Raw genomic sequence first — 14,813 nt, 5'->3', positions numbered from 1 at the left:
AACCAAAAAAAACTGAAAATCTTCCTTTTAATACCATAAATGTCACTTTTGGATCAAAGTAAGATTGGTCAGAATTACCTTTTGGAAAATGACCTATTGGAGACGCCCTTTAAAACAGTAATCTTCAGAACGCTGAAAATATGAAGTCTGTGACATGTTGCCTTGTAGCCTTGCGCTGGCAGCTTGTCAGAAATCCCAGTAGAAAGAGATGATCATAATAGAGAACATATTTGGTGTTGACATGTAAATGAGGCAGATACATTAAATACAGTGTGAGAATGTCCTACATTGAAACATTTGAGGTGACTATAATTTGCATTTCAAAATAAGCTATTTTGATAACACATGATAATAAATGGTGATAAATTATACACTTCATCTTAATGGTAGCTTGTTCAACAGCCACTACACAGTTTGGAATTGACCTGAAAACATGCACCGATTTGTGTGTGTGAGAGAGGCGGAGAGCGTGTTTGTGTTGTTTTTTTTTTTTTTTTTTTTTGGTGTATGTATATATGCGGTGTGAGGCTGATATGCTAACAGCTACTGTACACCACAAAACATCTGGGCTAAGCACACATAGAGACACACAGTGGGCAAGTCCACTGCAATGCGCTTTGTGAGAGTGTGTGTGTGTACGTGTGTGGAATGACATAACACTCCAGGTCTCGTTAGAGGAAGGCTAAAAGGGCCCAGAGCTACTTGCTCTCTAGGAAGGTCATATTGGCCATGTGTTGTTCCAGGGATTTGACTCCGAAGCCATTCGAGCCCTTTACGTTCAGTGCATCCTCTTTAACTGGAGTGCTGATCTGCCTCTCTCTCCAGTGCTGTGGCGAGCCCAAACTGCTGCGCTCCGATTTAGACTGAGAGGAGGAGGGAGGAGAATGAAAGTTAATCAAAGTACCAATATCTCAGTAGGGTAGCCCATCTTTTGATAGTGTAATTTGGGGGAAGAGGCACCCTGCCCCCATTTTTTCCCCTCATCAATTGATAGGGCCCAATTTCATTTCAACACAAGTTCTAAATCGACTATGATCTAATGGAGGGGTGTTGTGGAGCATGCAGTACATTTTAAGTCCATTTTAAGAAAGATTTTTTTTGTGTGTATGGAAAAAAAAATATGAAAATACAAGGTTACTCTGTGAGGTAAGTCCTCCCACACCTGGGGCAAAACGCCCCCTTTAATAGTGCCCCAGAAATATAATTCACTAGAGCATCACTGGCATTAGCATTACATGCTAGCTGTGGTAATCATTAGCTAGAATTAGGCATTTTTATCTATAAACAATGAACAAAAAGACATGTTGTACGTTTGAGAATTGCAAAGATTAGAAATGATTTGACATGAAAGTCTACATTGTGTAAAACCTAATTTACAAATGGATGCAAGATTCATCAGATGTGTTCTTTCTCCAAGTAGGGTGGGGGCAAGATGTTCCCTTTAAAGATTCCTTTTTTTGGTGCTATAAGAACTAAACTGTCCAGTTTATTTCCCCTAACTGTCATCCTGTACAAGATAAACTCAGGCACATGTAGGACTTTAGCTTTAGAGCAAATGAACATTGTTCGTAAGTGGGACATTTTCTTCTATACATAAATCCTCAAAATACACTGCTCAAAAAAATAAAGGGAACACTTAAACAACACAATATAACTCCAAGTAAATCAAACTTCTGTGAAATCAAACTGTCCACTTAGGAAGCAACACTGGTTGACAATCAATTTCACATGCTGTTGTGTAAATGGAATAGACAACAGGTGGAAATTATTGGCAATTAGCAAGACACACTCAATAAAGGAGTGGTTCTACAGGTGGGGACCACAGACCACTTCTCAGTACCTTTCTGCTTTTTGGATGTTGTTTTGGTCACTTTTGAATGCTGGTGGTGCTTTCACACTCGTGGTAGCATGAGACGGACTCTACAACCCACACAAGTGGCTCAGGTAGTGCAGCTCATCCAGGATGGCACATCAATGCGAGCTGCGGCAAGAAGGTTTGCTGTGTCTGTCAGCGTAGTGTCCAGAGGCTGGAGCGCTACCAGGAGACGTGGGGGAGGCCGTAGGGGGCAACAACTCAGCAGGAGGACCACTACCTCTGCCTTTGTGCAAGGAGGAACAGGAGAAGCACTGCCAGAGCCCTGCAAAATTACCTCCAGCAGGCCAAAAATGTGCATGTGTCTGCAAAAACGGTTAGAAACCGACTCCATGAAGATGGTATGAGAGCCCGACGTCCACAGGTGGGGGTTGTCCTCACAGCCCAACATCGTGCAGGACGCTTGGCATTTGCCAGAGAACACCAGGATTGGCAAATTCCCCACTGGCGCCCTGTGCTCTTCACAGATGAAAGCAGGTTCACACTGAGCACATGTGACAGACGTGACCGAGTCTGGAGACGCCGTGGAGAGCGATCTGCTGCCTGCAACATCCTTCAGCATGACCGGTTTGGCAGTGGGTCAGTAATGGTGTGGGGTGGCATTCTTTGGAGGGCCACACAGCCCTCCATGTGCTCACCAGAGGTAGCCTGACTGCCATTAGGTGCCGAGATGAGATCCCTAGACCCCTTGTGAGACCATATGCTGGTGCGGTTGGCCCTGGGTTCCTCCTAATGCAGGACAATGCTAGACCTCATGTGGCTGGAGTGTGTCAGCAGTTCCTGCAAGATGAATGCATTGAAGCTATGGACTGGCTCTTCCCCAGACCTGAATCCTATTGAGCACATCTGGGACATCATGTCTCGCTCCATCCATCAACGCCACGTTGCACCACAGACTGTCCAGGAGTTGGAGGATACTTTAGTCCAGGTCTGGGAGGAGATCCCTCAGGAGACCATCCGCCACCTCATCAGGAGCATGCCCAGGCGTTGTAGGGAGGCCATACAGGCACGTGGAGGCCACACACAATACTGAGCCTCATTTTGACTTGTTTTAAGGACATTACATCAAAGTTGGATCAGCCTGTAGTGTTTTTCCACTTTAATTTTGTGTGTGATTCCAAATCCAGGCCTCCATTGGATAATAAATTTGATTTCCATTGATGGTTTTTGTGTGATTTTGTTGTCAGCACATTCAACTTTGTACAGAACAAAGTATTCAATGAGAATATTTCATTCATTCAGATCTAGGATGTGTTATTTGAGTGTTCCCTTTATTTTTTTGAGCAGTGTATTTACTGTTACAAGCAGAATTTAAGGATTATTTGTAAGACCAAAGAATGTTGACTCGACATGCACTCAACAAGTATTTTAAAATAGTAATAAGTAATAGTAATAATAATATTATTACTAAGTAGTAGTAGTACTATTATTAGTAGTAGTAACATGTTATTCAGGGCAATCAGCTCTGCTAAGGCTTCATCCCCTCTAATTATCTCACCTTTCTGATGAGCTTATTACACAGTGGCAGGAGAGAGACCAAAACTGTCATAATCCCTTTGGTGTTCTGTATGGATGTGTCCACCTGAGCAAGACCAAAAGAAAAAACTGTTAGAAACCCAAAATTACATTTAACAAATGCGCCATACCTCCTTGTTTGGCCTCATATCTCAGAAAAGCAATCATGTCCACCCTGAGACAATATCTAGAGTTCTTCTGACAGATGATCAGGGAAGCAGGCTGGCTTACACATAAGAGGTTTCTCTGCAGTTTCCTGCAAAATAATAAAATAATATGCCTGGAAACCTTGTGAAGGCCACAGAAAAGAAACGGGGAGATCTTGATTGAGGTTGTTTTTTCTCAGACCAATGTTTTAGCTCCCTCCCTCACTCGCTCCCTCACTCGCTCCCTCACTCGCTCCCTCACTCGCTCCCTCACTCGCTCCCTCCCTCATAAGCCATTAACCCCAGGATTTAGCTGTGACCTTTGCTTGATCAAAACAAAGAACATACTCTTTAGTGTGCCATTTTGTCAGGTTACATGCTGTTGAAAGTAAAGTTTTTAATGGTGTTTGAAGGAGAAGCACATTAGGCCTAAAGTTCAATGAGTTCAATTTTTCAAACTACTCAGCAATTAATATGCACAGTTTAATTTCTTGTATCTTTTATATTGCTGCAGAGTGATGCTAGTAACATGTCACCTTCTGAAAGGTAGCACTCTTCCCCTGGACAAGTGTCTTTGCACAGACTTGTAGCTGCTGACAAGATGCTGCCAACCTTTCCATCTCCGACAGCACCAGCATCTTTTCTTCATCCACAAGCTACAAAAGAAAAACAACATTCAGTCATTCCACTTCAAAAATTACTGTCAGCACAGGTCAGGATGTTGTCCTCTACGTCTGACAAAGCAAACTACATGACTTGAAGCCATACCGGCAGGTTTTGGATGTTGGATGTTCTATTCTATTCTATTCTAACTACACCTGACAGAATGTGTTTTTCATTAACTTAAAGACAACTTGATTCAAAGGTTTATGCTGAAATGCTTGAAATAATTTTTTTTATAAATTTTCAAAACAAAATAAAAATAGTTATTTTATTGTCCCCTCAGACAACTAGTTCAGCCACCAAATAAACATGTGGGAACTATAACACGGTTGAAAATGCATCCCTGGTGGCTCCTCATGAAGCTAGCTAATGAAGTGTGCAAAGCTGCACATAAGCAAACAGAGTCCTGTTTGATTAAAAAAAATGACAGTTTCATTTAATGCTCCTTTGGTCATTGCAAAATGCCATATACGTTATATATTGTAGTTCTGATCCTTCACTGTTATTCTAAATCATGAAAATTAGTGAAAACAAGGAAAGGTTTTTTTGTCTTTTTTTAAAACTGATTCTGTATGAATTTGTGCAAAATATGGGCTCCCTCTGGTTAAATGACATTATGTTGGAAAACAAGCATGCATTCTTCTACACAGAACACAATTGTCCAATTACTGTTTATTTACTGTATGTACTGTACTGAATTTGATGTATGGGGAAAATGGCCTGTGCAAATGTTATGGCACACTTTATTGCTTTGAATTTTTTTTTATGTTAAAAAGTGCACTACAGTTTGAAGAAAAATGCTGTTTAAACTGTTATTGGCTTTGTTAACTTATTTTTACTTAGAAAATTAACAAAATATCACTTGACCAGGGGTGTTCTAACTTGGCTATATATCCAAGACTTTTACATTTTCATTTATAGTGTAATTAAATGTAATCTTTGTAAACACTTCTAAACTAGAGATTAAATACATTAACTAGTATGTGACACCCCCCGCGACCCTGAGGGAGAAGCGGCTTAGAGAATGGATGGATAGATAGTATGTGACACCACAGCTTTTGTTGCCAGGGCTGCTTCTTGCTATGAGCAATGGTGTGTCCAAACTTCTGTGTTGGGTGGCCAAAGTGCAATGTTAATGATAGGCAGAGGGCTAAAAATTAAACAGTAGTATATAAATAAAAAAGTTGGGTAGGTTTAAATAATATATTTTATAACTACTCTATTTTGTAACTCAATGCTCTTCAAAAATATATTTTTTGAAAAGAAAATATAGTATGTTGGATATTATTATAAATATATAACCCCATTTCCAAAAAAGTTGTGAAGCTGTGCAGAATATAAATAAAAATAGAATGCAATGATGGGCAAATCATGTAAACCGTATTTTTTAAATGAAAATACTACAAAGATAACAGATCAAATGTTGAAACTGAGAAAAAATTGTTTTTTGAAAAATATATGCCTATTTTGAATTTGATGCCAACAACATATTCCAAAAAAAGTTGGGATGGGGGGCATGTATTTTAACAACACTGTCAATGTTTGAGAACTGAACAGACCAACTGCTGTAGTTTTCAAAGTGAGATGTTTTCCCATTCTGGTTTGATATAGGATTTTAGCTGCTGAACAGTTTGCTAATGCAACCATCCATGGATCTATACCAACTTTGTGCTGATAACAAGCTGAATGGTCTTTAGTCTGGAGTACACAGTGTCCATGATTTCCAAAAAGAATTTCAAATGTTGATTTGTTGGACCACAAGACACTTTTTCACTTCCCCTCAGTCCATTTTAAATTACCTCGTATACATCTGGTGATACACATCAAATTGGCCAAATCTAGGCCGCGAGCCACACTTTGGGCAGCCTTGCTATAAGCAGTATAAACAGTCGATTAGGGGCCCCCCAAGCCACCAGGGGACTCTAAGTCTGTACTTTTTAAAATGTATTCAATATTGTTTGCACAATAAGCCCAGCAAGTAACAGAGTTAACTATTTATTGTGTTTTTTTTTTGTTCTTAAATATTAAACAATATACTTGGAGTGGGTGTTTAGAAATGTTTCAGGTGCATTGTTCTCATACCCCCACACACTGGAGACTCAAATATTCAAGCCAATATTAAACCTTCAGTTAATGTTTTGTTCCTGCCCACAGCCAAGACAAAAAAGCCTTCCACAGAAAAGTATTAAAAGTTTCACACTGCTAATGATACTAAAAGGTACACCCCGAGCTGGGTGATGCCCAGTAATTGCACTTGCTCCTGGACTGCAGCTCTGTACAGTTTAGAAATTGCATTACTAAGTGGACTTGCAGGAGGACATTAATGAACGGGGTGCTGGGCTAAGACGTCGAGCAGTGTGATTATGTATGAGTGGCCGGTGTCTTGGCCCAGCCACGTAGGGTTAGCTAACACTGATAGCTGCATGACCATCCTCCCTCTGAGATAGATGGCACTCATTACAGACAGACAGAGAGGCGAGTGGAATTAAAGTGTGGGGTCAGGAGCAGTGATGGAGGGGGGTGATGAGGGAGAAGGACAGGATAGCTGAGCCTTTTTACCTGTGTGGAGAAGGACTGCAGGAAAGAGCACAGCTGAAGACCCTGCTCTGACAGAACCTAAAAACAGAGAGGGAGCTTCAATTAAGGACTGGCATGCATATTCAAACATACAGATCTTTGTATTTGTTTACTCTGTCAGTTCAGGCACAAGTAATTTCAAATAAGAAAATTAAATAAATCATGTACAGTTTAGGTTTTTAATAAGTGTGCCACAAAGGATGACAAAGAAACAGAAAGAATGTCAGGATACAAGGGACTGATACTGTGTCTCCTGTTAAGCAAAATAGCCAAATAAATGATAGATTTTTACTGTTTAAGTTGTGAGTCTGACTCTGGAGGGTACTGAATGTAAAGGACCCCAAGTAACCTTTATAATGCAATGTTAAAATCAATAGCCCATTCATGAATACTGAATATTTGCTATTACAATTTTGCTATTATAATCATGTTTGTTTATTTTTAAAAAAAAGTATAAGCTTGAGTCCAAGGACAAAGACTAGTGTGGATGTGCTGCTTGACAAGTTTAAATTTTTACCATTCTAAATGCAATAAAACAAAAATAGATATAATAGTTTTCACAGATACAAAAATGCACAGCATATCCGTTTAAAGCCATATTTGTCATTGAATGAAGATATCCAGAATTTTAAGTAAGTTAGTTTACTTTCTTTGTTTAGTAAAAACAACATCTTATTCAGCAGCGAACACTGACACAGAGTAAAAATGTTCCCTGGGGAGGACCTAGATCGAATAAATACAATTTGGATTATGGATTATGGTCTTGGATGATGATCACAAGAAAATGCTGGTATTTTCATAAATCCTCCTTTTCATGGTTTAATATTGTGAATTTTGTTAACTCAAGTAAGGTTTTAAATCAAATAAAGCATAAGAAGCTTTCCCAGCCTTGTCTGTGAAAGGCCTTAATATCAGAGCACAGAGAACTTCACCTGGCATAACACCATGGACATCGATTACTGCAGTATCATAAATTAATAACTTAACCTACAGCCTTGTTAGTAGATACAAATTGTGCTGTACCCCAAGAGGTTCTCGGTGTTCTTAGCAGAACTACTTTATTATGTGGCTAAGCAGATTGACTCAATCTGTTAGAGAAGAGGCCGGTGCGTGGAAGGTCGTAGAGCTGGATGGAGGCCAACAGCTCGTGCTGTCTGACGGACAAGCTGCCAGCTCAGCAGTTTCCCCCAGTCTCTTTACAAAAGCCCCCGGGGGCAGAGGGTGAGACACTGCATTTCACAGACAAATGATGACTGGCGCTTTTAATAACATATTGATCTGTCGTTTCTAGGGACTTCATTGCTCTTAATGACAACACGTAACTTGAAATTTTCAGACAAAAGAAAAAAAAAAACAAGAAGCTGAATTGGACGGACGATGTACCTCAGCTTGGTGGAACAAGTCCAACGTAGTCTTGAGCAGGCCCTCCCCCCTTAACAACAGATCAAAAGAGACAGACTTGAAGGAATAATTCAGCAAAACAAAATGTTTACCTCAATGTAGTGGAGTAGCCAAGTCACAATTGGTGTCCCACATTTGCTTAGCTTTGTGTCAGAGACTCAAGGATAACATAACCAACAGGTATTAGAAGCTTATACAGCACCAATTAGCACTGTGCAAACTGCAAACCTAAATCATTGCACTTTTGCCTCAAAAAGCATTGAGTGTTAAAGTTGCTTGTTAACTACATTAGCCTTGTAGTTCCAGTGCAAAACTAAAGAACTAAATTTCAAATGCAAAAAAGGTGTCTTGGCTCATCAACTATACAGACGGTAAAGAGAAAATTGTCAATTTGATTTGCCAAGCAATTCCTTTCACAGAACATCACTACATCCAAAACACTGAGAAGTTAGACAAGAGAAAAGTGTTAAAACCAGTGTTAAAACCGTCTTAACAGAATTGAGTGTTCTTTTCCATAAAATTCCGATTAAAGCTAAAAAGCTTCTGCAACACTGTTACCACAGCAGTTGTATTTTACTTGTCAATCTCAGCATTCTAGTTAATGTTCTAAAGCTGTTGTTTGAGTCAGTACCTGGTGAAGAGGTACATGGAGTAGGCCACACTGGACATGCTCTGGCACTGCCGCACCACCTCATGCTCCTGCTTCTGCTCCTCCCAGCGCTCCAGCTCTGAGTCCACATCTGAGGTGAGCAGTCGGAGCTCCAGTCCCAGCTTAGCAATGGTGGTCTGCTCCTGAATAAAACAGTCTTAGTCTTATACGCACCTAGTTTTGTCAGTACAGCATCTTAAATCTTATTGAGGATTATCTTAACTATAAAAGGAACAATTAAACAAAAATATGATGATGTTTTAAACAGTGGCTGGAAGCTACAACCCAGTGATATCATTTGCATAATGTAGAATTGTGGCTGGTTGCTTTTGTTTATTCTTAGTAAGAACAGCTTTTTTCTGGGCCCTTTAATTTTTCACTGATATTTCTAAGAAACAGCCCTATGTTTCCAGGGACCAATGTTCCCCAATTATGTTGCCTCAATTGTATTTCATCAAGCTGTTCAGAAGCAGATATGATTGTAATCTGACAGTATCCAACTGAATACCCCTCCTTCATCTCTCCCTTTCCCAGCATGTAGTAGAACCTTCAGGGGCCATCATGTATTCACTTCTTTGATGACAATGATTTACCCTCTCTTGTTTTTTCTTGTGCAGAATAATAAGCATGATCTTCCATTTGTCAAATTTTTGGTTCTCAAACTTTGCACAGGGCACTGGCAGCAACCACTGATTCTTCTTCTTTCTATGTCTTCCACCCGGTGCTATAGCACCACCAAATTCAACTACTGCTGTTTCAACCTAAAACATGAAAGGCACTCTCTAAAGCCAGTGTTTGGTTTACACATTCTTGGCTACAACAGAAACATGTCGCGCAACATAGCAACCTCTGGTGAACCCTATGCAGATATAAAGCACTCAATTCTAAGCGAAAACAATGCGATTTATAGTTGCAGGTGATTATATACTAACAAAAACGTTTTTTACACTGTATTCCATTTCTGGTAATAATCCTCCCCCTAAATCTTACACACTTCACATTTACCATAGTAAAGCTAGTTAAGGGCTACAAAAGAAAAAACCAGGCAAAGCTGTTATTCAAAACATATACAGTATCAAGAGCTGAAGGAACACAGGGCCCTGGGAACATCAGTGAATAAAGTATACTTTTTGTGTACCTCTGCATCAAGCTTGGCAGCCTTTACTGTTTTCAGATTCGCTGAGTGCTTCTGAAAGAGAATAGAATCATATTAGGATGTAATATAAACTCACATAAAAAACAAGTGAAAAATGGAATTAAGTTCAATAATATTACAATATATATATTATATACACACAATATTTCAACGTAATCCATTATATTAATCTTCCTTTACATTATATTAATAACTTATTCTGTAATATTATTGACTAGATTTAAGATGATTTCACTTGCCACAATATCATGTTTTTTGTATTGTGTGAGATACTTACCCCTGGTCTAGGTAATGACAGATAGGTCCTTTTATCACCTGAAATGAAGTGTAGAGAGAAAGTAGAGAATTCATTTTTTTAAGTTGAATAACAACAAATAAGGATATGGTTATTAAAACCTGAAAGCAGGACAATCAAACAAAACAGCGAGGGGCGAACTGCAAATCTTTAAAAATACAAAGAAACACTCTTTTTGTATTTGGCACAAACACAATAGAAAATTTCCACTCTATCAAAAGCTATTCCCTAGGTGTGGTGTTTCCAGCAGTGCCTGTTCTCTCTCTCAGGCCCTGAGACAAACACCACTGTCACAGAGAGCTACGTCTCGGGTACAGTTTTGAAAAAAAGTGGACCATTTCACGTTTCAAGTGTTTAATGCTCCGGGGAGTGGGCAGCACTCAAAAACACATGAACGGCAGGACCACTTCTCAGCAGAAGCACTGCTGTCCATCTTAAAACTAATAGCAACATGAGTGTATGCCCATCCTGTTACTTCAGGAAAAAGGATGTGGCTTCTGTGGATTGTGCTGTGTAAATGTCACAGAGGCACAGCTCAGCAGGTGAAGATGATACGGATCTCAGCAAGAGAAAAAAGACCCTTTTAAGAACCCATGGTCCTCAGGGTCTCAGGTCTGACCATAAATCAGTAACAAAACATTTTTATGTACCTGTAAAAAAGCTTGAACTGATGGTGCTTTAGGATAAAGTCAACTATGAAATTCAGAATAACGTGTTCTACCACAGTGAGAGTTGAGCAAGATGAGAAGGTCCCAGACAGGGCCAGTGATTTGCTATAGGTGGATTTTTAATAAATGGTGTAGAAAGGAAGGATAAAAATATCGAGTCAAAGCAGGCTTTAGGTAAGCTGGAGATTGAGGAGATAGCCCACCTCTGCGGCCTTCAAACACATCGTTGATCTCTTTCAGAAGGATGGCCATGTCACTGAGCTGCGACTCCCAGGCCTCGCAGAACACATCCAGGTTCTCTTTGGCTATCTTACTGTTAGGATGCAAGGCTAGTGTCTGCGCAGCTGAAATGATCTGATGGGGAATTTAGAGCACAGAGAGGCAGTCAGGACATGATATATATTTGAAGAACCACAAAAGTGCAGCTCTGCACAAGGAAAACTGAAAGATCAATGTTTAACATCAGTACTTAAATGGCAGTTTAACTTAATGAGTGTTGCTTTTTCAGACTGACATAGGAAATGTGAGTTCAATACATGTATCACTCACTTCAGATAGTAGATAGGACTCATTTCAGATAGTAATTAACTGCAGCTTTTTGAATTATTGATGAGGCTTATTAAAATGCACTCCTAAAGCTACTGATTCCTGCTGCGTTCTTGCTGGCTGCCTGACCTTTTAGCTTCATTACAGCTGATGATATGAGGTCATTCTCTATTAGAGAAGCATTGCGATGCACATAGCTTATGGAATAAGCAAATGAACACAATCACTCTATAATTATTTTGGCTAGCAGACATGACATAGCTTAAAAACAAGAAAAACTTCTATGTTCTATAATGTGTATTTATCAAACACAGTAAATATCTGAAGCAGATCAGCAACCACTTTATCTCTTGCTATTTGCTGTCTGGAACTTGCCAGAATGATAAGACAGCAAATGTTATTTTTTTCCAGATATTCTGGTTCTGAAGCTATACACTATGAAACCTTAAATATTACTCCGTCCCTGTTTGTGTCCAACAGAAGACACTGTCTTCTTTCTTACTTGTGGACCGATGACATGGAAGGTCTCTTCTGCATGGATACAGGTGATCTCCAGTGGCTCTGTCCCCGAGATGTGGCACAGCAGTCGGCAGGTCTGAATGCATACAGATGCATGTACACATAAAAGCTCTGGTTACAGATGGAGAAATTATAGAAGTGTGGTTGTGCTAAACTAAAGCAAAACGCCATTAGCCACAAAAGTTTTTTTTTTAGATTTTTTTTTCTCAGCACAGATTATTAAGGCAATTAGTAATGAAGGGTTTAAAAATGTTATTAACTATATCTGAAAACACCTTGCAAATCCTCACTGCAGATTTTAACATTCAAAATGCAGTGTTACTAAAGTTAAAGGTAATAGAATATAGGCTACTAAATACAACATCTATTTAAAGGAATGCTTTGGCAAAAAAATGAAAATTATAGTTTTCCACTGACTCCAGTCAACCAGCAGACACTTTTGGTTTCCAAATGTTGCTTCTTTAGCTTAATGCTGGAGTTATGAGGCTAATATTGCCAACAAAAACTAAACTAGAGGTCAAAAGACACCCAAAACTTGATCAGACTGCATCCAAGTCTTCAATAACGTCACACAGACTTGTCATTGTGAGTTGTAGCCAGAATATGATTTACTGTGAACTATAATGAATGAACATAACTTCACCATATTGCTTAATGCAGCCATTTTAGATAAGAGGTGTTGAATTCTGACTCCCCTTCATGTGTGCACATCATGCAGGCATATGAACACTACAAATTGCATTTGTAATTCTGTTGTTTCTTTTTTTAAAAAGAAACAACAATTTTGAATTTTCAAACCAGTGATGTGTTAAACAGAAATGACAAGTCACTGACGTAATTTAAAGTTCATATGTCTGCATGATGCAACTGAAAGTTTAATTCTTCAGTCTGATTCATCAGCTGAGTCAGGCTGTCCACTACATTCCACTATACAGTTTCTGTAATTGTTATAGTTCAGTTATCCTGTGACATCAACAACATCAACATCAAGTCTGTGTGGCCTTAATGAAGACCTAGATATAGTTTGAGCAGGTTGATAGGATTTTGGGGATGTGTTTATGGAAAAAAAATGAGTGACTATTGATTTCTAGTGTTTGTTAGCAATGTTAGCCTCGTAGCTCCAGTGCTAAACTAAAGAAGCACAATTTGGAAACCAAACATATCTTGGCCGATCAGCTACATCTGGGGCAACTGAAAAACTGTAATTTTTTGCTGAACCATTCCTTTGTTGATAAATAGCCCTTTGCCTTCCAAACAAGAATGAGGTCAAGGTTGTGCCTTTTGTAGAAATATGGTGCAGACCACTGTTATAGATGAAGCCAAAGATCCATTGAGCTCTAGTGTGTGTTCACCTCCACCAGCTGCTCCCTCTGCTCAGTCAGTGTACGGCCGTACTCAGCCACCGCCTCCAGGTTTCCCTCACCACTGGCCGCTTTCAGAGCCTGCAGCACCAGGTGATCACAGTGTAGCTTCAGCAGCTCACTGGCCCGTCCCACTGCTACCTTATGAAGCTGAGCAGAAAGGTGAAGATATAAAAAAGGGAACAACAATAACGAAAGCATGAGGGAAAAAGAGAGAGAGAAAAAAGAGGGGAGGTGCAGAAGAAGGAGTAGGAGACAGACCATCAGAGGGCAAGGGGGTTTACATAAAAAGAGAGAGTAAAAGACAGTTACATGGAATAGATGGAACACAACTCTGATCAACAAATACTGAATTTCTGTGTGAAGCTACTAGATGGCTCACCTCTCGCCTCAGCTCACTGACACTCTGACAGGTTTTTAGAATGGCCAGCTCCACTTCCTCTGTCACCTCTTTGGCTTTGACTGACTGTTGCTGATGGCAAGGGCAGAAAGAGAGAAAACAAGAGATAGCAAGGCAGAAAGGGTGAGAAACAGACGGAAAGCAAAAGCAGTCAAAATATTGCTTAAAAGATGACCTTTGACTGAGCGTGTCTCATCCTTGCCAAATAACACGCGTAATGCTTGAAGCTTTTTGACAGTGGAGAAAAAAAAAAAGTGCAGTGCAGTGTCAGCGCGCTTGCTGAAGCCGAGGAGATGCACTTTGTAAAACATGATAGTCTCAGAGCAGCGCTGTCATCAGAGGCCTGGCAGACAGGGGGGAGGGATCCCTTTCTGAGAGGATTACAGCAGGCCGTCAGCACAAACAGCCGACACACTGCAGCCTGCAGGAGCTTTCCAGCCGCTCCCGTCTCCTAACCCCTCTGACTCGACTTCCAGAAATCACAGAGTGCCTGAACGAGCTCTTATCACCTCCATGAGCACAAACTCACAGTGTGCCTGCCACTCAGGGCTCAGACAGGTAGAACACAACACTAAGGTGAGGAATTCAAAAGTAAAGAAAAACAAACAAGTGCAATGTCTCTGAATTCATGTCAAATTCTGGGACTTGCAATGAGAAAATATCTAATACACTATGTTCAATATTTATACAAAGCACTGATAAAAATGGCAAAACTTAGTATGGTATATTCCACTGCTAAGAATAGATTTATCTGTACAAACTCTGAAGTACATACACTGTTCCACCCTTGCTGCTCACGTTAGTTTGCAAACGCTGCTGCCAGGCATTGAATGCAGGTGAGAGTATCAGTAGCATTTTTATTTGAACTGGTTCAATGTGCAAGATTAGAATCTGAGCTAAGATAAATAGCTGTAAGTCTGATATATATTGTGCATATGTTGATTGATACCACAACTGCACAATCTGGATCAAATGTGATGTTGGATATTACGATAACAGTATGAGAAATCAAAATTAATAAATTGTTATCAAAAAGCACTTTTC

The 14,813-nt window shown here is 39.8% G+C and overlaps 1 protein-coding gene across 1 annotated transcript in view; it reads right to left on the bottom strand.

Annotated features, from left to right (window-relative positions):
* Nucleotides 1-457: 457 nt before the first annotated feature.
* ctnnal1 (catenin (cadherin-associated protein), alpha-like 1) overlaps nucleotides 458-14,813 on the bottom strand; it is a 69,734-nt gene continuing 55,378 nt past the window's right edge. Inside the window, exons 8-19 of the mRNA XM_017694639.2 lie at nucleotides 13,752-13,841; nucleotides 13,361-13,519; nucleotides 11,992-12,084; nucleotides 11,147-11,297; nucleotides 10,258-10,295; nucleotides 9,963-10,013; nucleotides 8,807-8,967; nucleotides 8,158-8,206; nucleotides 6,757-6,813; nucleotides 4,071-4,190; nucleotides 3,372-3,455; nucleotides 458-863 (exon numbers count right to left, since the gene is read on the bottom strand). Of these exons, the coding sequence (XP_017550128.1) occupies nucleotides 699-863; nucleotides 3,372-3,455; nucleotides 4,071-4,190; nucleotides 6,757-6,813; nucleotides 8,158-8,206; nucleotides 8,807-8,967; nucleotides 9,963-10,013; nucleotides 10,258-10,295; nucleotides 11,147-11,297; nucleotides 11,992-12,084; nucleotides 13,361-13,519; nucleotides 13,752-13,841 (1,218 nt within the window). The 3' untranslated portion in view covers nucleotides 458-698. The remainder of the gene's footprint in view (nucleotides 864-3,371; nucleotides 3,456-4,070; nucleotides 4,191-6,756; nucleotides 6,814-8,157; nucleotides 8,207-8,806; nucleotides 8,968-9,962; nucleotides 10,014-10,257; nucleotides 10,296-11,146; nucleotides 11,298-11,991; nucleotides 12,085-13,360; nucleotides 13,520-13,751; nucleotides 13,842-14,813) is intronic.

Source organism: Pygocentrus nattereri, chromosome 27, assembly GCF_015220715.1.
Source record: "Pygocentrus nattereri isolate fPygNat1 chromosome 27, fPygNat1.pri, whole genome shotgun sequence".
Classification (NCBI taxonomy): Eukaryota; Metazoa; Chordata; class Actinopteri; order Characiformes; family Serrasalmidae; genus Pygocentrus; species Pygocentrus nattereri.
The sequence above is the reverse complement of the archived record's forward strand: the minus strand, read 5'-3'. Positions and strand labels throughout refer to the sequence as shown.